Here is a 25,425-nt window from a genome sequence, read left to right on the forward strand (position 1 = left end):
AGTGTGTGTGTGTGTACCTGAAGCAGCCTGTAGCAGGGCGGCCAGCTCAGCGGGAATGGGCAATGTTGTCACATTCACCACTTCTCGATTGATGCGATCCTGCACACGTTGCAAACACACACACACACTCAAACATTTATACACGTACACGAAATCTTCTTCTTTTACTCAAAATGCGGCCCTCCTCCCTTTGACGTATTCTCCCTACGTCCTCCCTGTCTCACCTCCTCCGCCTTCCTTGCAGGCTCCACCACTGTCTGACAGAAACACAACAGCATCATACTTGACAGGCTGGTTCATTTTTTATTTGTTTGCTTGTTTTTAGAAATATGTAAATATGTATGCGTCCAGCAGTTTATTCAAACTGTGTGCGCCTACCCTCATGTAACGCTGGCGATTGACGATGAGCAGCACGACAGTGCGTAACCTGATTAGGTACTTCCTCCTCAGAGCAAAGTTTTTCCTGTTTAGGGGAAGGATTAACCATGAAGGATTCGAAAAGAAGCAAACAGAGAGCAGAGAAAACACTGATTTAATGTTCAGTACATAGAGTCTTGGCAAAATCACTGAAATACCAGATTTTAAAATTTGGAAGTTTTATGTTTTAGGACGTTATAAAAACAATCACGTCATCAGCAGGTCTTAAAATGACAAAAATACGATCTCAGATGAGCAAACAAATGTGACATATTACACTGTCATGCGCTTATTTGACAAAAACTAAAGCAAAATGCAGCAGCAGCGTGTGCAAAACTAAGGTGACCCTTACTGCTTCCATAGGAATTGAGAGGGTAAGTAGCAGCTGGGTGCTGTTAATCAAATTGATCATCAGCGAATGTGAGCAGCTGTTGTATAGAAGCAGAAGCTTTTGCACTTTTCTGCTCTGGAGCATTCAGGTGTGAGAGATTGATAAAGTCACACAGAAAATGATTACTGTATGTAAATGTCTAAATGTGGTTTTAGACACTATTAAGTCATGGTCTGCACTTAGTTTCTCACACACTGCTTCTGCATTTTGCTTTAATTTTTGTTAAAAAAAAAAGTAAAATAATGACAAAGTTTAATATGTAATGCACTTTTGTTGATGTCAGGTTGCATTTACCTAATTTTAAAAAGTAGTTGATATCATTTTTATTATGTCCTTTCTTTTTATCATGACTGTATGTAAATAAAGAAATGAATAAAATTGCCATGTTTTTGTTCAAAAGTCTGACATCCTACTCGAATAAGAATTAATGCTGCAACTGGTGTAACAAGATTTAATGTATCATTTCCCCAAATTCATCAGAGGGAGACCAGCCGCTCCTGAAATATAATTAATGTCTTGAAATGTCTGACCTTGAGTTTTAGTGCTTTTTTATTGATTTTTTTACACACTAGAACAAAATGTAAATTGGAACATCTATGGGCTTTGCTGGGCCGGCAGCGAATCAGACATCTATCACCTTTGATGGATAAGTACAGCCTGAATCCTCTGGCCTTGTCTCCTCACATCAAGGACAAAGAAGCAGGTTGTCTGAGATAAGGTTTGACCTGTTTGACTCTGTGAAACCAAACCCTAAAGCCTAAATTGCCAAGTGCAGGACTGAAACTCCAGACTAAACAGGGCAACATGTTGGCTGCTGAAGAAAGCCGAGGCTCAGTCAACTTCCAGGAAAAGACTGATGATACTGATAGTGTTCAGCTTTAAGATTTTTAGAATAGAGAAATAAGATTGTGACTATTTGGAGTTTTTCTCTGTTTTCTGTATTTTTTGAGGAGGAAATATATATATATATATATATATATATATATATATATATATATATATACATATATATATAAGGACATTTGAAATGTGAAGTGATGATGCTTTGAAGCGTTAGATGAAGGCAACACGATGGGCACGTTACCTGGCCAGGTAGCCTCTGCTACGAGCTTCAAACACAGTCAGAAAGCGCTTGAATTTGATGAAGTTCTTTCGGATGAAGCGCATGCGTGTGTATCTCTGCAGCGTCCTGGCAGCGAGGTTCAGCAGACGGTCACGCTTGCCCTCCAGCAGCTGATACAACTCCTCTTTCAGAAAAATCTAACACACACACAAATAAAAACTCATCTGTTTTTAAATCTAAAGCACGACATAGCTGACCTCACGATTTGTACTTGTGTGCAGATTTCTGAGAACGCTCACCTTACTGACACCCAGCTGATACGAGTCGGTCTTCACTGGACCGAGTTTTTGGAGCATGACAACGCAGTTTTCTCCGTCTGCAGGTGGAGTATCCTTCAGGCAGAGAAGGGCTTTATACCTGCATCGACATGTGACAGTTCAATCTGAATTCTGTGAAAACACCTAAATCTTGTGTATCTTTGCTTATTACTTGCGGTGAATCTGAGAGCTTATTGGGAATCTGGGCATTCACAGCTTCGGTAACTTCTATCTGTGAATCTTAATGTAAACGCTGGACTGTGCTGACATTGTTTTTTTTTCTCAGACTACTTTGGCAGTGAACGGTGCTGTGAGATCAATTGATTTCAGCTGCTTTCCTACTGCAGGAGGTGACAAAAGCCAGATGGCTACTTCAGCGTGAAGAAATCTGTGTGAAACGTATTCTACCCCGAAAAAAAAGACCAATCATCTGAGCAATTTTTGAAAACTGAAAGCAGCGAGTGGAGAGGGCAGCAGAAACAATTTATTTGAGGAAAGGAAGCTGAGGATGATGATTCAAACACAATCAGCTTGGAGATAAGTAGGTGGCCAACCTCGATAGGAAGCTGTGAAAGTGCAGTCTGATTGGATAACCCTCCTTCCTGATGTGGATGGTCTCCATGATGCCGGAGTAATGCAGCTGAGTTTTGACCAACTCCATGTCAAACATTCCTGGCTCCTATAACAGTACAATGTACATGCACACACACACACACATATATATATATGCTTTTTTTAAAAACAGAAATGAATAAAAATCTAAACAAGAAAGCACTGCAAGCCTGCACACATCATCCAACTTGCAAATATACCTTAAGATGGTTTGGCTTGATGCATCGCACAAAATAAGGGTTACACCTGTCACAGATAGATGAGAATGAATGGATGGGTGAGTGAATAAACAAATGCATGAGCTGATGAAACCTGATAAACTGTGCGGGGAAGTCTACTTTCCAGCTGAAAATGAGAATGCATGGCATGTACTTTTATAGCTGGAGCTACATTATTAACAATTTCAGACTGACAGACCTCCTGAGGCCTCAGTTTTCATATATTTGAGACATGATTGAGGCTAATAAGGCTGTCAGAGATAATCACTTTAGTCTAATGGTACACCACGGCAAAACAAATTGTTCAATTCGCCTTTAGGAACAAGGCCATGATAGAGTGTGCGTTGTTTGATGAGAGCTGTGAAAGAAACCACTCCTTCTTTTGCTCATTGCCCACATCAGACACTCTCATCACAGACAATTTCATACATTTATGAAGCATCATTATCTTTCTTCACCAGTGATAGTCAGGACCACTTTAGTCAAAAGGAGATTAATATTTCCCACGACTGCGATTCATATTTGGTGGTGTGGCGCTGCTCACCTCCCCGTCCTTTCATGTGCACACGTGCAAAGCTAGAGGCAGCAGGGAGAGGACCAACGAGACTGTCTGTACAGAACTGACAGCAGACATGATACTGATTAAGTCAGACACACCATAAAAGGAGGAGATGGGGGGGGGGGGGGGGGGGGGGGGGCTTGGTACAAAGGGACTTGCAGATGATTCTTAACTGCAAGCAGAGTCATGGCTCAGTCACACTACAGCAAAAACAGGATGGCAACCTCATGGCAACTAGGAAAAACCGGACCTCTGAGCGACCACTTTTGATTGGAAGGTGACTGCACCAGTTGCCTGGTGGTAGGCAACCTGTCTCCAAACAACTGCAGTCTGACTTGACTCTCTGCAACCACTCACATACAGACTGGTAAAAGTTGGCAAGTAACTTTCTAATTTATATTCTGAGTCAAGGTTAACATGTATGCAGGTGTCTTTTTTGCAACGGGGGACTCATCTCTCCGTTTGATTGTAATCTGGTTACATGTCTATATAAAAGCAGGTTTGCTGGTAACATGGTTAGTTTGCAAGTAATTTCTGAATATTTGTTTCAAATCTATGAGGTTGTGTCTGGAGTCTGAATGAAAGTAGTTAATGTGAATTTGATGCCAACAGATTTGTGATTGAATCTAATTAGTCACAGTTAAACACCAGATTATCACAAACAGATTTCACATAATTGCCAGATTGACCCTATTCAGCTGCACACTGGCTCAGTTGTATTGTTATTTTATCAGCATGTTGATCCACCAAAACCGCTTTAAAGACAGTAACTGACCTGATTCTCATCTTCAAAGCAAGCATTTAATTTTACTGCACACGGCTGCACTGCGGTCCACTGTTTTTCCTTGTGTGACTTTAGGATAAAGCTACTTAAATTGCCCACCCATTATGCAATTTGTCAGCTGGATGCATAGAAGATTGTTAGCTGAACATTCAGCTGATTCATCGCAGTTGTAGCTGAGCTTGACTTTGTGGTCCACCTGAACTGATGACAGGCTCAGTGTATTCTGGGAACTCGAGTGAGTGTCAAAGAGGGAGAGATTTCAAAGAAAGCTGCGATGCAGTCTTCTTGTTTTAAAAAGATAAATGAGCCTAAAACCTTTCCATCTTTTCCAGCAGCTCTTGCAGGCTGCTTTGAAACTTTGCGCTGACCGTGTTGGCCTGATAACGGCGAGCTGCGCTGCTGCGCCGCACGTTAGACCGCTGCTGAGACAAAGACTCTGAGTGCTTCAAGAAGAGGCTCGAAACCATCTGCACACACAGAAAGACACAGATAATATCCACGTTACAATATCATGCTTCACCATACTTTAGTATCTGAATCAATACTTGTGATTTTTTTGAGCATTTCCACTTCTCACTCTATTCTTGCTCTGGGTGAAGAGGTCCAAAACATCCTGGCGCACCATATCAAAGTTCTTATCCAAGAATTTGTAGACCTGCATCACAAATCATTCAAAACTATTGCAAATTGATTCAAACCAGAAATTTACAGCCACATGCATGAACGACAGGGAGATTTTTATGGAACGGAAATATCTCTGGAGTCTTTGACAGATTACATTAGAATATGTTTAAAAGATACCACACAGCATTCAAGCGACTACCTGTTTCACAATCATACTGGCCGAAGCAAGACATTTTGATGAAAAACCTAATAACCTTCAATAACCTCTCGTGTACTATTTCACAATGATTTATTCACAACAGAAGCCACGCATGTGAGCCTGAACAAGAATGGATGGAGAAAAAAAATAGATGGATGGACAGACTGTTAATTCTGGAGCTGTTAAGCAATTAGTCAACTAAAAGAAAAATCACTCACTCAAATTTTCAATTAAAAATGTCATTTGTCAGATTTGTGGATTTTGGTGTGTATTCATTTTAAATTGTTTAAAATCCTTACATCCAAGAACAATGTGGACTTTGGATCTGATGGGCACCTGTTTAACTCAGTGTTTGAGCAGGTGCACATATGCTATACGGCTGAAAAGCCCCAGTTTGAGTCTGACCTGCGGCCCTTGTATGTCTGAATTTACCACAAGTGGACTCCAATCAAGTTGTACAGACATCTGACAGATGAAAGGGTGTGAATTCTTATTTATGTGCATGTTATATTTTAGCTTTTTATTTTAATAAATTTGCAAAAATTTCAAGCAAACTTTTTTTGTACTGTTTGTAGATTTCTAAAGTGGAAAATGAATTTAATCAGTGATTTGAAATAATGCTGTAATATGACAAAATGTAGGACAAGCAAAGAGCTGTGAATACTTTCCAGATGCACTTTATATGAGAATGCAAAAAAGAGGGGGGTAAAGGAAATGATCAGAGGAAGAACATTGAATAAAAAAAAAGCTATAAAAGAGATTGAAATGTTGAGAAATTAAAAGTTGAAAATGTTAAAAAGCAAAACACAGAGAAGCAGGAAAGAAAGAAAACAGGGAAGGCAGGAAGTACCTGGTAGGTGACCTTCCCTGCATAGTGTTTCAGGGTAAACTCTGGCTGTGGCATCTTTGGCCTGGCATAGAGCGGATTGTTTCCATGGTGATAGTGGCACTTCTGAAGGAAGGTGTGGTCTGTTGCCTAGCAATGATTGGAGATGGTTAATGGTTGTTGAGCCATGGAAACTAAACCTCTACAGCACAAACACGTTTCCTGTGCGTGTCTGCGTGTGTGCGTTTGGCAGATCGCCTCAGTGGGTTTTTCATGTAACGGCGTGTTCATGTTTCACTCCGAGCATCAGAGACTTATAATACATTTATCTCACTATGAGCTCAGACAGCTTCTTACACTGGGAGCCCCGGGAATAATGATAGCAGCAGGTAGGCAATTAAGTGAGCATGTGGGATAGTTTCGTATTGATTGAAGCTGGCTACAATACAGTCTCCTGGTTAATAAGAAATCCAATAGTGCAGGTTTTTTTTTTCTTTTTTAACTCAATTTTTTTAAAAACTGAGATATGAAATATGAAGTTAGAGCTGTTGTTGGCTTGTGTTTTTTTTTAACAGTATGCTTAAAGAGTGCAACTCTTCCAAAGTTTCCTGTAATCTAATATAAGCTTATTATAAGTGCGCTCGCTTTCCACATACTGAGTCTGTCTCAATCACTTGTTCTTCGCACACTTGGGGCTTCTCTCTCCGTGGAGTTATAAGTCATTAAACACCTTTGTCTTAATTAAAAACTGCTTGTGTTTACCTTTATTGTATTCACTTTCATATTGTATGTGTTTTTGATTCAATTTAAGCGAGTTCCAATAACTCTGGAGAAAACGGTTATTAGTTTAACAGGAATGGGCTTACCTGAGGGAAACCACACTGGTCGTCCAGTATGCGCAGTATCCCATGGGGCTTAGCAGCAATAAGGTCGAGGCATGCCTCGTTGTGGCCGAAGGGCTGCTGCTGCCATTTGATCTGCTCCCGCATGTACTCCTCCTACGCAGCACAATTCAGCACAAAACAAGCGCAAGATTCGTCAGGCTGGTGTGTGTAAAACTCAACTAACTCGCTGCTAATTATTTCTTGCTTTCTGCTATGATTTGTGAAAGATTTGATAGCCTGAGTTGTGCCTCTGGAAATCCCTCCTTTTTTAGACGGGTGACATGGGGCTACAACTGTGAAACGGGAATATAGGTTTCATAGTTGTGCTTCTGTATCATTAACACAAAACTCTTTAAGCTTCTCTGGTGTCATTTTAACTTTTTTTGTCGCTACATTAAATTATCTTGTTGGCTTCAGTGGCGAACTATGTGGTTTTTTTGTGTTGTTGTTGTTTTTGCTTTGTGGCTGCCTGTAAACTATTGTGATAGTTTGCAGGCAGCCTCGCATACATACAGTCACTGAAAACTTTGTTGGGAACACCTTGCTAGTTTGTGCTCCTGTTTGACATTCAGAACTGATTTAATTCTTTATGGCATAGATTCAACAAGCTGCTCAGAAACATTCTTCAGAGATTTTGGTCCTTAGTGACATGATAGCGTCACACAGATGCTGCAGATTTGTTGGCTGCAAATCAATGATGTGAACCTTCTGTTCCACAACATCCCAAATGTGCTGTACTGGATTGAGATCTGGTGACTGTGGAGGCCATTCAGTACAGTGAAACCCACTGTGTTCAAGAAACCAGTCTGAGAGGGTTTGAGCTTTGTGACATGGTGTATTATTCTGCTGGAAGCAACCATCAGACGATGGGTACATTGTTGTCATAAAAGGATGGACATAGTAAGCAGCAATACTCGGGTAGGCTGTGGTGTTTAAACAGGGTAGGCTGTGGTGTTTAAACAATGCTCATTTGGCACTAAGGAGGCCCAATGTGTGCCGAGAAAATATCCCCACACCATTACACCAACAGCACCCTGAAGCATTGATACAAGGCAGGATGGATCCATTCTTTCATGATGTTTATGCCAAATTTGGATTCTACCATCTGAATGTTGCAGCAGAAATTGAAACTCAGTGGACCAGCCAACATTTTTCTAATCTTTTGTCCAGTTTTGGTGAGCCGTGTCAATTATAGCCTCAGTTTCAATGTTTAGCTGACAGTAGCAGCACCCAGTGTGGTCTTCTGCTGCTGTAGCCCATCTGCTTCAGGTTTCAAGGCATTGTGCATTCATTCTTTTGGATACATTGGTTGTTGCCTTCCTATCAGCTTGAAGAAGTCTGGCCATTCTGCTCTGAACTCTGACATCAAAACGACATTTTCACAGAGAAACTGATATTTTCTCTTTTTCAGACCATTCTTTGTAAATCCTTGAGATGGTTGTTTGGGAAAATCCCATCAGATCAGCAGTTTCTAAACCATTCGAACACATCTCATACCAACAACTATGCCATATTCAGAATCACTTAAATCACTTTGAACTTCAGCAGGTGGTCTTGACCACATCTACATGCCTAAATGCATAGAGTTGCTGACATGTGATTGGGCAATTAGATACTTGCATTAATGAAAAGTTGAACAGGTGTACCTAACAAACTGGTCAGTGATGTCACTGATGTGAGCTAAATGGGAAATGAACACATTAACTTGTGGTTCTCTGACCTGCTCCTCCTGGAAAATGACCCTGTTAAAGTAGAACTGCAAAGTTTCATTGGCATAGTTGATGCACAGCTGCTCAAAACTGTTCACCTGTAGCTCCTGGAGGACACACAGAAGAGACAACCGGGGGTTATGTGAGTCACTTAGCACACGGGTCAGCTCAGACACAAACACAGGTGTGACGTTACTGCGAGTGCTCTTCGGTGTGACCTCAAATCCATAAATGTCCAGCACGGAGATGGAGAGGGCTTCGTTGCGAGGGTAGACGCGTCCGTTGATGCGCTCCGTCAGCCAACTAAACAGCAGCGAATACAGGATCTTGGCAACAGCATCTCTATGAAAAACGCACAATAAGGTTTCTATGGAAACAGAAAACCCGGTTCCTATGGAAACAGAGGACATCTGAAACCCCCCCACCCCCCCCGACTCCAAGCCCTGACGTCCTTTGTCCTCACATGCCTCTACCAAAGATTGGAAGAGAATATCACAGACTCTTCGCTCGCTCTCAGCAGTCTCCTGGTATGATTTTAAAGAAGGGGGTGAAAAAAACATGAGGACATTAAAAAGCCCTAAGATTTTCAGTTTTTTTCCCCCAAGCAGAGCAAGGTGCATCATGTTTAATTTAACAGATTGAGACTTTTAGTCACTCACTCACCTGGCATCCACAGCACTCTCCACTGTCAGCGGAGTATAGATCTTCTCCCGCACCGTATCCTGGGGGATCAAACACATCTCTGATATCTAACATCTATATTTTGTTACAGAAATAATCATATCTGTGGTGTGTGCATGGGGCTGTTTCTGCAAAAGTGTGCACCACTTACTGTCAGCTTGAAGGTGACAGATTTCTCTAGGCCCTCGGGTGAGACCAGCAGCAGCTCAGCCACCACCCTTATCTCCTGCGTGCTCACCACTGATGCGACCTCCTGACCCTCAGCCTGCGGGACACAGTCACAGACACATACATATGGAGTCACTGTCTTTATTACTGCCAACGTCATCCTCACCATTAGGTCGTGAAACTAAATACATGTTTGTGTTTGAAAGACAGACCAGGTGTGGCTGGAAGTAGATGTTCCCCAGATGAAGGACAGAGGAAAGAAGTCTGTAGATGCCATTTTGCTCCTCTGGGGTGAAACACAGGATGTCCATGGCACTCAGCAAACGCCTGAAGTCCTCCCCATCATCCTTTCCCGCTATGGTACAGTTCCCTCCCTGCATGCATGGACACACACGTGCACCGTTAGGGAAAACACATTTTACCCTCTTTAGGTCTAATCTAAGAGCAACTTATCAGCGATTTGAGTCTCTTGGTGCAGTGATGGAGAGGATCCACTTCAGGGTGTATCAGAGCACCGTGACCTCACTGGCGATTGCAGTTACGAGTGCAAAAGGGCTCACTTGTCAGCACACTTTCAGTCAGGGAGAGCAATGACACGCTATCTCTCAGCCCGGTGTTAAGTTACTCTTCAAAAAATGTTGTTGTAATTACCACAAACACACCGCTAACTGGGTGGGAAATAGTCCAAGATGAACACTACCTCATAAAGAAATACAACAGCGCAAATCAGCTTGGAAATAAAGCCCACAGGTGCAAAAACAAACAGAAAATGTCATAATTATGAACAAATGGCCCTAATTAATTGTTTTTGTGTGGAAAAAAAAACTTGGTGTTGGCAGGACAGCTGACAAAGAAGAAACAAGACTACAGCTGTGCCTGCAGCTTTGCTAGGCTGCAGTTACACCTGTGTTTCAATATAAATGTTGAAATGTGGACATTCAAGTATAACGTTAATCCTATTCACCAGGATAGGCTGTGGTTTCATGGTTTTAGCATCAACACATTTCAAAGGTCAGAAACAGTTGACTGTAAGCAGATATGGTTGCTCTGTTGTAATGCCGGGGGAGGTATTTAAATATAAAGTTGCTCTGTGTGATCACTTCATCCTGTGTTAAATCATTTTGGACGCGTTTTATAGGTGATAGTGTGATAATACCCTTTAATTAGCATGTAATTACTGTGGTGATAACCAAGTAACGACTTGGCATAAGCCATAGTTTTTAGATGAGTAATACTAGGGAGAAATAACAAAGGGTAATAATGTGGAAACAAATGAAACAACACCTATGAAGCAAAGCAGCTAGTACAGTAAATTCTCAAAAACAATGGAAAATCTGTGAGCAATGAAATGGTCATTTCTGTGCTACATTAATACTGTGACATTAGTCTGATCTCTTTCAGGATGACCATCCATTGTTCAGGACTGGTTTAACAATGGCTGATTTTGGATCACACTACACGCCACCACAGTGGATTTTAAATAAAACAATCAACATGTAATCCAAGTGTAGACTTTCAGCTTTAATTAAATGGGTTTCACAAAAAAATTCCATTAACTGTTTAGGAATTCAAGCCATTTTTTATAAATATATATATTATAGATAACGTGACACAGATGCTCTTCCAGGGCTTTATTGTAGCTGCCTTCAGTTGCTGTTTGTTTGTGGGTCTCTCTCCATCCAGTTTAGGCTTCAGTAACTGAAAAGCATGCTCTATTGGGCTGAGATCGGGTGACTGTCTTGGTCATTACAGATTATCCCATTTCTTTGCCTCAAGAAACTCTTGGGCTGCTTTTGCAGTATGGTTCTTATTGAATTTTAGTCCCAAGACTTAATGGCTTAAGGCTTACTGAAGTAGCAGTTATGCTAATGGTAACTCTACAGGAGGTTAATGTCCTTGTGATTTTCTTTGATATCTGATGGATGTCTGCGTGTTTGAATCTGAGCACCTGATTGAGATAGTAGTAAGTCTCAGCTTCCTGCAGGTACAGTGAGTGCTTCTCATGAGGAGGAAGGCCTGACAACATCTCATAGAAGATGTGATAGTTCCTCTCTGATTTGGCCTGTGAATAAACACACATACAGAAAAAAGTCACCCTGACACATGGCGCACACACACTAGGACTGCTTAGCAGTTTAAATCTCTTATGACTGAAACGGACACACATAATGCCGTTGACAGAGAAACACATATTTGAGGGATACTCAAAGGATGTGTGACCAGATGAAAGCGACCACGAAGAAAGGTCTCGGGCTACATCTCTACATCTGTCTCTTTTTGTCTGTAGGACACAGCTGTCTGTCATTCAAAGCCATTCAGATATACGTCACTGTTATTAGAGCCACAGTATGTGAACATTTAACTCTCCCTTACACCAGGCTTAGAGGTATATCTGGACTGTGGATGGCAAAAGCACATCACAGAGCAATGTTTAAATTTTACTTGAACTTTTACTTGAAATTAACAGTGAACTTAATTACACAGGTAAGACACTGTTACGACTTTGTGTTTGCCTGTTCTTCAACGCAAATGCCGTTCGGTGACGTGTAAGTGGTCTAGTACCAAGAAAGGTTGCTGTTGCAGGTTTTACAGGAAAAGAGAACAGTGTGCCTACTAGGATATGTAGCGCTAGGTTCAGATGGTGTTAGATTAATGGAAAGGAGTGCATGTCTGAATGGGGCTCATGACTCAGTGGTAAAAAGACTCCACCTGAGCTGTTGTGTGAATGCGTGTGTTTGAGAGTTTTTCACCTGAAAGACAATGCGTGACTTCTCCAGCAGGTACTGAGACGTTATGGCACCGCTGATTACACCCCTGGTAAAATTACACACACACACACACACACACACACACACACACATGCATACACAGAGTAAGGCTGAGTTAAGTAACAAGTCATGCATGTGTAATGTGCTCTCTGTCACAGTTCTAACAGAAAATCAACACCTTATCTAACTGTGTCAGTGTGACACATTTGCATATTCCCCAGTAAGTCCAGTGTCACCAATTCTCTGTGTGCGTGTGTGTGTGTGTGTGTGTGTGTGTGTGTTATGATACAGGGATAACATTACATATCTATAAAGACATTTCAAGTGACCAAAATGGGCGAGATAATGTATAACACAGAGTAGAGTCACAAAATAGGCCGTTTCTTTATTTTATATATAGCCTCTTCATAAATGCTATAGATTACAGTCTATCTAACAATGAAAGCAAAAATATTACAAATAAAAAAACACGCTGAAACATCGGAAATCCCTTTTTGGCGTAACACCAACACCAAAGGAAGCAGCTGAAAGAAGAAGAATGTATCAGCAAAAGTTGTTACTACTCACTCGTCCATGTAGATCTGCGTGTATTTGCCAAAGCGTGAAGAGTTGTCGTTGCGCACTGTTTTGGCATTCCCAAAAGACTCCAACAGGGGCATGGCCTCAAGGATCTGCCCAGTCAGCACAGAGGGAAAATTACTATGAGCACTTTCAGTATGACGGCAAAGAGAGCAAAATATGGGGGAAGCGATGAGAATACTTTACCTCTATCTGAAGGCAGAAGATAGATTTAAAGACCACGATGTGAAAGAAAAAAAAAGTTAGTTTAAACTGTCTAAATATGAGCTTCATTCTGTGTCTGTCCACTCATACAAAAAAAATGGACACTGGACATATACCTGCTGTGTGACATTGCGTTTGTGGTGTATGGCTGTCAGGTAACGCAGGATCAATTTAGTGGCCTCAGTCTTTCCTGACCCACTTTCTCCACTGGAATAACAAAAACCACCAATATGAATGATTTACAGCGCTTGTTTTATGATGCCTTTAATCAGACTTTAATCAGCAGTTCATACCTGATCACTATACACTGATCTTTTTTGGCATCCATCATGGTGGTATATGAGAGATTAGCAATGGCAAAGAGATGACTGCAACACAACAAAAGATGTCGAATTAGAATAAAAACACACACACACCAGCTGTGTGCATGTCAGCTTGGTGTGTGTAGAAGTGGCAGTGAAATCCATAACCAAACTCTCCCTTGGCAACAGACCATTAACAGTGTAAGGCGAGCCTGTTACTAACACCTGAGAGTGCTGGCCTTTAACACCTTTATTTACCGCCGTACAGGATCTCAGAGCACAGCTTACGACACATGTAGACAGATGTAGTGGGACAGCGTATGCCCACACAAACACAGCTGTAAAGGTTTCACTTAAAGGTTTAACCTTTTAACGGTTAGTGTATCACATTTGATACGTGGTGTTTTGTGAGTTTTTGAGACTTTTGCGTCATCAGTGTGAATTTTTTCACCCACGAAAACCAAAATGAATTACACAATACATTTTTTAAACTCATATAGATGCAAATTAATATTTTTAACTTTTTTTCAAAAAATTGTTTCAATAAGCACTCCATTTTCAAACAATTGTGGTTCATGGTTCAGAAAAAGTTGGAACCATGAACCATTCTCTGGCCTTTAGTTTTATTTATGCATCTAGATTTTTGGGTTAAGGTAACCAGGAGAAATTAGCTGTGTAGACGTCTGCCTTTCTCTAGAATAAAGTGTATATAAAACTGCCAAAAACTGCATTTGAAAAAGTCATTAGCAATATCTCTTGCAATGAATTACAACCCGTTTATTCCCCCAAAAAAGTTTCATGAAGGAAATATTTTCTTTATTCTGAACTATGCCAGCTCAGTGTATCACTTTGCTAGTGGCAGCCTGGCAGAATGTAAAAAATAACGGCATCTTTTAAGCTGAACTATAATGCTAGCTAGCTACCTGCTTTTTTTGCTTTATAAACAAAAAGAAAAGCTCCTGTCGACTTTTTCAGTTTAGAACTACAGGGCTAGTGCCGTCTAATTCATTATATTCTAAACAAGGCAGACATGTTCACATCTGATAAATCCAAAAACAGGTAGTCTACAAAAATAAATAAATAAATAGTCTAGAAAGGGTGACTTCTTGCTAAATTCATAGGAAAATGTCTGACCTTTGTCATACTTCTGAGACAAAGTTAGAATTAAATCATTTCGAGCCTAATACTCTTGTGCAGTTTATTAATAGTAAAATACTCAAAAATGGCCTATCTTGCATTACCTCTTTGCAGAAACTCTAACAGGTCCAACACAGGCAAAAGCCCAAACACACACACACAACCACAGATCTTACGGGGGGTTATCACTCAGTCCATGACCTTCATAAAGGAGCACCATGTCTGTCCCGTAAATGTTGAGCAACTTGTATGGATTCACGGACACAAGGATGCTGCCTATGTAGGTCTGAGTGGAAGACAGAGATGACAGAAGGAAAGGGAGGGTAAACGAACTGAGGCAGCTGGCAGTGTCCGTGACATTTTATGATATTACGTTATTTAATTTTCAAATGAGTGATTTAGCATACATAGACAAGATCCTGATCGTAGCGTTTCTTCAGGTTCATCAGAACAGTGGTCTCATTCAGCTCACTGAAATTAAACACAGAAAATTTAAATTCATGTCCTGAGCACATATTGTCCTGCTGAAGCAGCACTCCCACTCTCACTTTGACGTCCAGCATTAATTCGTTTTCAAAGACACTCAAGAGCTCTCTGATTTCCGAAGACTTGTAGTTAAAAACAAAACAAATATCTAATGTGGGGTTTTTGCTCTGGATGTGTTTTTAATAACACTCACATACTTAACATATAATTTACATAATTATAGTGTTTCAAAGCTTTTCAGAGCTTACAGGGACACTGGGAACAAACAAGCCATAGAATAAACTGTGTTACACTGTGCTCAGGGAATAAACTGCTTGTAAGAGTGTGATATAAGTAAATAAGAAGCGAGGCTGCTAATAATGGTTTGTGCTTACGGGAGCTGTGTCAAGTCCTCCATTCCCTCCGCCCAGCGTTTAACCCTGTGGCTTGTTGTGGGCATGCTTAGGATAGAATAGATCTGGACACACACATGAAATGTACATAATTAGTCAAGCACTCACAAATAACAAAGCCTGGGGTGTACAGTCACGGCTCAATGCATAGCTGATTCAAAACATGCAGAAATTCAGATGTTTGTGAACTCTACAAGGAAATGCTGCTAGGGCCATTTAGCTTTAAAGCTTCTCAGTTATTGCTTGAATAATCTGTACATTATGCTTGTTCCTATGCCAATCTATTCTCCACCAATTGTAAAAAATTATAGAAACTTAAATCCTCCTAAAAATGGGTTAATCTTGCATTCGGGTACCTTGTCATACCAGCTTTGACCTGGTACTTTCGGCCTGGCTCTCTCTCTCTCCGGAGCCCAGTCTGGGTCCTGAGCCTTTCCATCCACAAATCGAGGTGCGGGTGAATATCCTTCTAACACCCCATCTTCTTTGTACATCGACCACTTAGATAAATTCTGGACAGTGCCATGTGGTAAAACCCTCTCAGCTGCCCAAACGTCCTCACCTCCATCCCCTCCTCCTTGGGCATTTCTGGCCCAGTGGCCTGAGCGTGGCCCATACGGAGGAATCACAGCATAGCGATTGTCCTCACCCTGCAGTCCTGTTGGCACCGCGTATGAAGCATAACGAAGCTGCTGGTTTTGAATGGCATCAGACAGGCTTGGATTGTGGAACCGCCGTGTGAGAAGTGATTTATCTGAAAGCCTAATGGACAAGAAAATTGATGAATAGCACATAACTGTGGAACACTGGCAAAATGTGAACACGAACATTAAGTGGGCCTACTCTCTAGTATGTGGAGTATACAAGACTAAATGCTGCAAAATGGTCAGAATCAAAGTATAAAAGAACCATCAACATATGCAGATTTTATAAAGTCAACTGGAGATGATTTGGGTTTGTCTGTTAGTTAGTTTAAATGAATCCCCAGCTTGCAGATTGATTTCCTAACAGGTTATTTACCTGGAAAAACCTAATCAGGTCACTTGTGATAGTTTCCAGTAACAGAATAGTTTCCTACCTGTAACTGGCGCCACGCATATCTTCCTTCTGCAGCGCAGTGTATAGGTTGGGAGGTGTGGGTCTGGGCACGCCTGTCAGCACAGAGTTTTCTGACAAATGATAGAGACCTGTAGAACGAAGAGCCCGGTTTTGCCTCAGAGCAGATGAAAGGTTTGGAGGCTGACCAGGGATTACCAGGGTCCCATCAGGAAGACGATATGATGCACTTCGAAGGTTTGCATTCGTAAGAGCCTGAAGGAGGCAGAGGAAAAGCAGAGACGTTACTCAAGAGTGCAGTTTAGGTCACTAAAATGTCCCCAATATTACACTTCATTTCAATAGTCTGTAATAGCTAGAATGTTATGCTTAACTTTAGAAGAAAAAAATGCAACTAAAACAGCAATAAAAACATAAATAAAAGCAATACAAATAATGTTTACTTTATACTTTATAGAATGGTATAAATAGTAATAGTAAATAGTAATAAATAGTAACAGATTACTGTAGCAAAGCTAAATGATATACTATTTTTAACAGGTATGCACTTTAGAGAGATCAGGGCCAACTGGCTTCCGTGGGTCAATGATGATGGTTCCATCGGGCAGGGTGTAGGACACACCCTTTAAATAAGGATTCTGCAAGGCAGCTGCCAGGTTGGGGGTCTTTGGTTTTCTTGGGTCAATGATAATAGTTCCATCTGGGAGTGTGTATGAAGCTCCTTTCAAGGCTGGGTTTTGGAGAGCCTATGTTTTAAAACAGAGACAAATGATTTAGTCATCAGTGAATTAAAGAGGCACCTCAGGTCAACAGTGATTATTAGACAAACTGGAGCCACAAGAACTTTTAAAGACATGATACTTATACTTGTTAACTTTTACACAAGTCCTACTATGTGGGGAAGAGAGGGTGAGTTGAAAGAGAAATTCATAGCACATAACATATCAATAACTAACCTTGGTCAAGTTTGGTGATATGGGTGTATTGGGGTCTTGAACCCCTTCTGGTAATTTGAATGAGGCACTCCGCAAGGCGCTGTTTTGGAGGGCACCGGAAAGGTTTGGAGAGACAGGTTTGCGTGGATCAATGATGATGGTGCCATCTGGCAAGGTGTAGGATGCACTTTTGAGGTAAGGGTTCTGAAGTGCTGCTGCGAGATTGGGGGACTTTTGTTTCTTGGGGTCAATCACAATGGTCCCATCAGGGAGAGAGTAGGAGGCCTCACGCAAAACTGGGTTGCTTAGGGCCTTAGCCAAGTTTGGGGAAATGGGTTGCTGAATGAGCAAAAACAAAGAGAAAAAAATGCATTAAAAGATTCATTATTTTGAACAAACAGATGATGAAAAGAATGAGTTAAGAAAGGAACATAAGACATGGATTACTTGCTGTCTAGGATCTATAATGGTCCCATCCGGAAGAGTATATGAAGCAGTCTTAATGTTCTGATTCTGAAGAGCTCTCGAGAGGTTAGGAGACATTGGCTTCTGAGGCATACGAGGGTCCTATGTGGGTAGAGGCAGAGTGTAAATTAGAAGAGTATAATGTAATGAGGCAGCTGTTGTTGTAGCCTACATAACTGACATATTCCATTTACGTACCCTGATCGATCCATCGGGCAAAACATACGAAGCTCCACGAACTTGCTGATTTTGCAGGGCATGGCCAAGCAATGGGGAGGAACGTGGATCTGCATATGGTGAAACCAAAGTTCCATCTGGCAGACGGTAAGACGCTTGCATCAATTGTGGGTTTTGCAGGGCACTTCCTAATGCTGGGGAAGAGGGTGGTTTGGGTCCATATGGAGATCGTCTGAGTTGCACAGGAGTGTGATAAGAAGCTTGACGAAGGTTTGGGTTCTGCTGAAGAGCACTGTGGAGCTGAGGCCCAGCTGGTGCATAAGGGTTACGATGCTGCATCATAGGGGATCTCATAGTTGAGACACTCTGCAAACCAGATCGGTTTTGCAGTGCATCATGGAGCAGCGGCGCAGGGGCAGGCTCAGAGATATAATCATATGGCGTAACAACAGTTGGTCCGTATGGCAAACTGAACTGTGTCTGATAGGAAGCTACGCCTCTTAGTGCCTGTCCATGTCTCATGGCTTCAGGGAGCACTGGAGATGGAGGTACAGATGGGGGATAAGGGGATTGAGGTCTATAAATAGGAGATACATAGGACGCTTCTCTCACTGCCTGGTTTTGCAGAGCTCCAGATAGTAATGGAGAAGAAGGGGACAGAGAAGGTTCAAGAGGTGACACTGGCCTTTGTAAAGGTGAAACATAAGATGCATCTCGTAGAGCTTGATTATGCAGAGCCCCAGACAGCATAGGAGATGAGGGTGCCATAGGCTGACCATAAGGTGACACTGGCCTTTGTAAAGGTGAAACATAAGATGCATCTCGTAGAGCTTGATTTTGCAGAGCCCCAGACAGCATAGGAGATGAGGGTGCCATAGGCTGACCATAAGGTGACACTGGCCTCTGGAGTGAGGGGACATAGGAGGCATCACGAATAGCCTGGTTTTGCATTGCACCAGACAAAGTAGGGGACAAGGGAACATAAGGGTCTACTTCAGGAACCATATCCTCCATCCCTACCATTTGGGCTACCTGAGGTCCAAGGGGGGATGAGAAGGAGGCTTGTCGGAGAGACTGGTTCTGCAAAGCACCAGAAAGCATGGGAGAAGATGGAGCTACAAATTGATGTGACTGTTGAGTGTAAGGATCAGCATAGGCCATAATTTCTGGTGTATAAGTGGGCGAGTGGACAGCACGAGGGGGCAAGAGGGGGGAGGGCTGACGGGAGACTCGAGGAGAGAGGTGCGGGGACGCGGAGTGCGGTATGTGTTTAATGGACAACTGTGGGGAAGGGGGTGGCATACTTCTTACTGACCGCTGGGCCACAAGTGGACGTCCTCGAGCAATGGGACGAGGAGGTAATCTTCCAGATTCTCTTCTCCTCAAGGGAGCACGGTGGACCATGTGAGGGGAGTGGAAAGGAGAGGAGTGAAGCGAGTCCACTGTGAGAACAGAAGACCTATTGCTTCTTATAGAGGAGGCACGAAAAGGACGCACATTCTGGGTTGGTGGGGGCACTGGACGTCCTCGGAGACCCATAGGGGAGGGTCTGACAGTACCTAAAGGAACATTTCCACCCATCCGAGGCCGGGCCACTGGTGTTGGATCCCTAAGCAGTCGAGTTGAGCGGCGAGAAAGAGTAGGGGATGATAGGTGAGGCCGGGGCCCAGCAGGAGATAAGCTACGATGAGATGGGGAAGGAGATGGTCTTCTGCTGAGTTGTGGAGAGAGGGGGGGAGATACATGAGCAGGAGAGAGGGTAGGGGATGGTGACCTATGAATCTTTCTAGCTTCAAATGGGCTGCGGGCAGGACTGGGTGCTGGTGGAGGACTTCGCCTTCTCATGGAAGCACGAGGTGAAGAAGGTGGAGATCGTCGCCTCATTGATGGTCTTGGTGACGGTGGGGGACTATGCCGGATCATTGAGGAACGGGGAGAGTGGGGGGGTGAAGGACCTCGAGCCAGGGAAGAGGGTGATCTCTGAGGTTGCATTCTACGACGAGCAAGCGGGGAGGCCATAGGCGAGGAAGGAGGTGAGAGTTGCCTAGACATAATAGAGGGCGGTCTTTGGGCATTAATTAAACCACTCCTCATGGATGGCTGTGGAGAGGGACTGCGTCTTTGTGCAAACATAGGAGAGGGTACTGGGGAAGCCATAGCAGAAGGATGACGTTGCATTTGTGGGGAGGGCATAATGACAGAACGGCGGGATGGTGTCGGAGAGGGTTGAATACGGCGTCCCGGAAGAGGGGACATGTTCGCTTGCTTAATGATCATTGCAGTTGGAGTAGGGATGGATGGTGGGCCATAACCCTGCTGCTGTGGCATCATCATTGGGTCAGTCATCATCTGCTGCTGAAAGAGCACAAAGCTTTATGTTCAAAATGGAAACATGGACTTTAGCCCAGTAACTTACAGGCTGTGAAAAGCAGTTATCAGATTTGCAAGCTGATTTTGCCTGGAATATTATTTTTTATCAAGAAAATGTTACACTAATTATTTCAAAGAACTATTTATCACATTGTTGGTCATAAGCAAAAAAGAAAGCAGGTACACCTGTCTAACATTGGCTTATTGATTATCTATGGCTATTTCCAGTTCAAATGAAATGAAATGGTTTAATGCTGCTATCACTAATCGTTTAGTGTTACATGTAGTTCATGCATTTATTACTTCTAAACTGGACTATTGTAATTAATTATTATCAGGCTGTCCTAACCCCACCCCCCACCCCCCCAAAAACGAAAAGCCTTCAGTTGGTAAGAGTACTGATAGGGACTGGAGGGAAAGAGAGAGCATATTTTTCCCATACTGGCTTCACTTCATTGGCTCCATATTAAATCTAGAATTAAATTTACCATATTACCCCAACTTCTCTCTCATACTGCTGGTTTACTTGTGGCTCCCAGAGTATTTTAAAGTAGAATGGGAGGCAGACACTTTCAAGCCACTCTTTTATGGAACCAGCTCCCAGTTTGAACTTGGGAGACAGACACCTGCTCTACTTTTAAGATTGGATCAGACTGGATCATATGACCCCAAACCCTCCCTTAGTTATATTGTACAATGCTTAGGTTTCTGGAGGCTTCCGATGATGAATGTTTCTTCTTCACTCAGCGCTATTCACTCTCTTAGTTATTACTAATCTCTGGCTCTCTGCACAGTGTGTTTTTAGTTTGTCTCCCTCCCCTCGCCCCCAACCAATGGCCGTCCCTCCCTGAACCTGCTTCTGTCAGTATCTTCCTGTTAAAAGTGAGTTTTTCCTTACCGCTGTCGTGGTGGTCTGATTGTTTCCTATACAATTGTATAATCTTTTCCTCGCAATATAAACCACCTTGAGGCAACTGTTATCGTGATTAGGCACTATATAGAAAAACTGAATTGAACAATGTTGAGCAATATTTTCTTTATTTATGGAATATGTTACTGCCACATTTCTCTGTGTGGTGGGATTATTTAAAACAAGAGAACTGTGTAACTTGAAAGGGCAGTGCATGTGTACTCTTTTGAATGTCCTATTTTTTTCTTTTTTATATTCACATTGCAATATGAATCACACTGAAAGTCAGCAAAGACACCCTCCTGTGACTCTCTAGCTTTAAGAACGTTGTCAGGTTCAATGACACAGTACAGCTTGAATTACCTGTGGTGAAATCATCTGTTGTTGTGGCAGCATCATTTGCTGTGGCATCATTTGCTCTTGTGGTGACATGATTTGCTGTTGTGGGAACATCATCTCTTGTGACATCTGCTGCTGTGGCAACATTATTTGCTGGGGCATCGTCTGCTGCTGTGGCAACATCATTTGCTGGGACATCATCTGTTGTTGTGGCAACATCGGCTGCTGCTGCGTTAACATCATTTGTTGCTGTGGTGACATAATTGGCGATGACATCATTTGGGGGGACATACTCTGGTCTTGTTGTAACATCATCTGCTGCTGCGGTGACATGACTTGCTGCTGAGGTGATATCATTTGAGGGGACATCATCATTGGTTCTTGAGGGGGCAACAGATTTTGCTGAGAAGACATCATTATTTGTTGTTGTGGTGACATTGCCATCTGTTGCTGTAATGACATCATGCCACCAGGCTGACCTGGCACGAGAGGAATCTGGTCTTCGTACTGGATATCTGACATGTCTTCAAATTCTGGATCAGGCGGCAAAGTTGGTGGAGGAGGCAAGGTAACATCTAGACGTTCTTTCCCGAAAAGGCGCACTTGAGGTCTGGGAACTCTAAACGTCATCTCCCCCCCTTGAACTAAACTGATATCATCTCCATACTGATCCATCTGGCCAACATTCTGGTTTCCATACAGGTCCTGTCCTTGACCTACAACTTGGTTTCCAAGCCCAAACACCTGTTGGCCTCCTGGAGGGAATCCAATTGCCTGCTGGGAGCTGAAGTCTTGGTATGGCATGCCAACATCAGTATAGCTAAGTTGATAGTCCTGTGCAAATCCACCTTGCATTCCCATAGATGATACATAAGGGTTCTCATAATAACCTGCCTGTCCAATGTCATAATAGCCCACTTGTTCGCCACCATAGTAAACTCCCTGATTATTTTCATCGTAATAGCCCTGAGTCTGAGGGTCAAGGAACCCATCCACCTCCCCTCCATACATATGGTCATCACCCATTACTGCATAGTAGTCCAGACCCTCATCACCATACATTGCCTGCTGCTGCTCGTAAGCATAGTAATCAGCAGAGGAATAAGGGTTATAATAATCCCCCGTGCTCTCATCATAAAGAACATCAGGATAATATTCTGCATTTGGATCATTGAATCCTTCATCCTCATAGTAACCAAGGTCTTGATATCCTGCTCCCCCTGCCCCATTGTCATTGTCATAGTAACCATAGTGACCATGATTTCCATATGCTGCCTCATCTCCATAACCGTCATCATACCCTTCATATACTTTCTGGTATCCGTACACATCTTCATCATGCTCATAACCATTGTTTTGGTAACCCTGGAGATAACGTCGGGAGCTGGCTTGCCGACTGTGAGCTCTACGCCCTTGCCAGCCATGCTGTCCCGAATTTTCCCGCATTTTGGTGGACAGGAAGCGTTTGGTCAGCCAGTTAGTTGCCGCTGCAACCTTCCCCAGCAGTACACTTCTGTTCTTGAAGTCGTCAACAGCCCCATCACCGTCCTTTTTCCCAAATAAGCCTTTGAAGAAGCCCCCTTTCTTCTCATTGGAGTTGTTCCCTCCCAGGCGAAGCAGCATATAGGTTGGCTTCTTCCCACCATTTGCCTTCTCTTTGGCCTCTTTCTCCTTTTTCTTCTTTTTGCTGGCCTTGAATCTCATCATGAAACGAGAGGTGTTCTTCAGCATGGACTTGCGACGTTTCTTCTTAGCAATTCGCGTCTTTCTCTTCCCCAAACCCAGGAATAAACGTGAAGTACTTTTAAGCTTCTTCCTGCTGTTCCTGCGTCGCTTGAAGCCTGAAAACTTCATGAACATCCTGGACATGTTCTTCAGACCTTTCCTTGGGATTTCTTTCCCTGGAATCTGTGGTGTTTCCTCTTTCTTTTTGCCCTTTTTCTTCTTTGCGTCAGCATCGGATTTCCCTCCTTTATGGTGGCGATCATCCTTGGATTTTTTTTTGGATTTCCCATAATCCTCATCATCCTCGTCTTCCTCGTCATCTTCATCTTCATCATCATCATCATCCTCCTCTGAGTCTTCACCCCGTCTAGACTTCCCCACTTTCTTTCCTTTAGCTCCCCTGCCTCCTCGCCCCTTCCCTCTCCTATCATCCTCTGAGTCTTCCTCATCCTCTTCATCACTGAACTCTTCATCCTCTTCATCGCTCAGGAGCTCCTCCTCTTCCTCCTCAGACTCCACTTTCTTGCCTTTCCCTTTGTCTTTTCCTTTCTTTCCATCATCTTTCCCCTTGGGCGGTTCCTCTTTTCCCTTCTTCCCACCCTTTTTATCATCCTTTCCGCCTTTCTTATCATCCTTGCTGGCTTTCTTGTCGTCCTTCCCTCCCTTTTTGTCATCCTTGCCTTTCTTTTCCTCCTCCTTCTTTTTCTCTGGTTCAGGTTTTCCACCCTTCTTTGCGTCCTTTTTGGGGTCTTTCTTGCCAGGCATTTTGGCTAAGGGCACACCATGCCCTCTCTACGAGATGCAATGGAGCTGACCTTCAAAAGACAAATAGAAAGATATCACATGTGTAGAGTTTGGAAGGCACCACCGTGAGAATGTCTCAAGTTCAATAAAAGGCATGTTGTGTTCCAAAAAGTCTGACCTTTAAAAGACTCCTTGCCTTATATGTGCCTGTTTGACTTTGTGCCAGAGCTATATGCGGGTTCTGTATCTGTGTAAGGACAGGTCCACCTGGCCAAAGCAGTTTGACACTGCCCAGATCGGGTCCCCATGAAGGCTTCTGTGCAGGTAGATAGATAGATAGACAGATAGATAGATGAATGTCTACAATCTCACACATACAAATAAGACTAACATTAATATTGCTCTCACATTCAGAAACATGAGTAAAATGCATTTAGTAAGATAAGTCAGTGTTCTTGTCTTAGCACGAATACTGTCGTAATATCATATCCTTTACCTATCTCTATATTACAATATAAAGACATTATCTAGAAATGTCCAGTTTCCATGCAGAAATCTCTTAGCGATACACAACCTCAGTGAAAAGAGCCATCATCTATCAATGTCCAGCTGTACTATAGGCTTTAAGGTCAGCTCTAAAAGCCTTCTGTAAATTGCAATTCTACATTAGTATGCAACGTGTTGACTGTAAACCTCACTGCAAACTCTTTGAAAGGAGATTGTTACTGTGTTGATTTTACTCATTTCCACACAGTTTGATCCCTACGGTGTTTGCGTTTGTGCAGTTGCAAGCACTGAAAACACACAAACAACATATGGAGCTGTTTCACCAGCTCCAGCTGTACTCCCTCTACGGTCCAGTCAGTGCTTCATCTGTAGACTTGAAGTTAAAGCCGCAATCATTCATCCAAACCTTTCCCGTCATAGTCACCTCCACTTCACTGACAAAAAAAAACGTCACAAAAGAGGAAGTGCTGCGCTCTTGGCTGGGGTCTGCAGTCTTCAAATCTGACGCGTCCTGTTTGCAAGTTTCTTCTTCAGCAAAAAACTCTGGGCAAATGTCTTTGGGTCACACCGAGCTTCTTCCTCTGACCTACTCTGTCCTCTGTTGCTCACTACAACACATTCTCTCACTCAACACGCCACTCTGTTCACCAAGCCCTCCTCAGAGTGTGTGACAACCAATGTGCGTGTATGTGTGTATATGTGTAGGTTTAAAGAGTTCCTTTTGGCAGCTCGTAGAAGGAGTCTTAATTTGTCATCTGGCTCTACAGGTGAAACTTGAGATCTCTGGGCGGCTGAGGGGGCGGGGCATAAATAATACAAAAGGTTGAGATAGTGAGAGAGAGACAGAGAAGGAAAAAGAGAGGTAGACAGACATGGG

At 42.7% G+C, this 25,425-nt stretch overlaps 2 protein-coding genes across 2 annotated transcripts in view; both read right to left on the reverse strand.

The window, feature by feature from the left end:
* The window catches only part of LOC102782354 (unconventional myosin-XV), a 51,009-nt gene extending 30,725 nt beyond the window's left edge, over positions 1-20,284 (reverse strand). Inside the window, exons 1-30 of the mRNA XM_087842403.1 lie at positions 17,975-20,284; positions 17,759-17,878; positions 17,333-17,650; positions 16,946-17,122; positions 16,399-16,631; positions 15,677-16,082; positions 15,303-15,385; positions 14,850-14,913; positions 14,619-14,728; positions 13,297-13,371; positions 13,120-13,210; positions 12,788-12,891; positions 12,203-12,266; positions 11,401-11,514; positions 9,665-9,826; positions 9,436-9,549; positions 9,267-9,325; positions 8,822-8,945; positions 8,615-8,710; positions 6,877-7,008; positions 6,035-6,160; positions 4,939-5,016; positions 4,677-4,828; positions 3,001-3,046; positions 2,743-2,867; positions 2,171-2,288; positions 1,893-2,068; positions 379-463; positions 217-257; positions 18-112 (exon numbers count right to left, since the gene is read on the reverse strand). Of these exons, the coding sequence (XP_087698529.1) occupies positions 18-112; positions 217-257; positions 379-463; positions 1,893-2,068; positions 2,171-2,288; positions 2,743-2,867; positions 3,001-3,046; positions 4,677-4,828; positions 4,939-5,016; positions 6,035-6,160; positions 6,877-7,008; positions 8,615-8,710; positions 8,822-8,945; positions 9,267-9,325; positions 9,436-9,549; positions 9,665-9,826; positions 11,401-11,514; positions 12,203-12,266; positions 12,788-12,891; positions 13,120-13,210; positions 13,297-13,371; positions 14,619-14,728; positions 14,850-14,913; positions 15,303-15,385; positions 15,677-16,082; positions 16,399-16,631; positions 16,946-17,122; positions 17,333-17,650; positions 17,759-17,878; positions 17,975-20,284 (5,998 nt within the window). The remainder of the gene's footprint in view (positions 1-17; positions 113-216; positions 258-378; positions 464-1,892; positions 2,069-2,170; positions 2,289-2,742; positions 2,868-3,000; positions 3,047-4,676; positions 4,829-4,938; positions 5,017-6,034; positions 6,161-6,876; positions 7,009-8,614; positions 8,711-8,821; positions 8,946-9,266; positions 9,326-9,435; positions 9,550-9,664; positions 9,827-11,400; positions 11,515-12,202; positions 12,267-12,787; positions 12,892-13,119; positions 13,211-13,296; positions 13,372-14,618; positions 14,729-14,849; positions 14,914-15,302; positions 15,386-15,676; positions 16,083-16,398; positions 16,632-16,945; positions 17,123-17,332; positions 17,651-17,758; positions 17,879-17,974) is intronic.
* A 1,285-nt stretch (positions 20,285-21,569) lies between these two features.
* On the reverse strand, positions 21,570-24,067 carry LOC148102482 (uncharacterized). The gene has a single exon (XM_087841629.1). It carries the CDS (start codon positions 24,060-24,062, stop codon positions 21,570-21,572), a length of 2,493 nt encoding a protein of 830 aa, XP_087697755.1. The 5' UTR covers positions 24,063-24,067.
* Positions 24,068-25,425: the final 1,358 nt, after the last annotated feature.

This window comes from Neolamprologus brichardi, chromosome 6, assembly GCF_056152115.1.
Source record: "Neolamprologus brichardi isolate AB-2024 chromosome 6, ASM5615211v1, whole genome shotgun sequence".
Lineage (NCBI taxonomy): Eukaryota > Metazoa > Chordata > Actinopteri > Cichliformes > Cichlidae > Neolamprologus > Neolamprologus brichardi.

Coding starts and splice junctions, on each gene's coding strand:
- LOC148102482 (XM_087841629.1), bottom strand. CDS start 24,062: ATGCCTGGCAAGAAAGACCCCAAAAAGGACGCAAAGAAGGGTGGAAAA.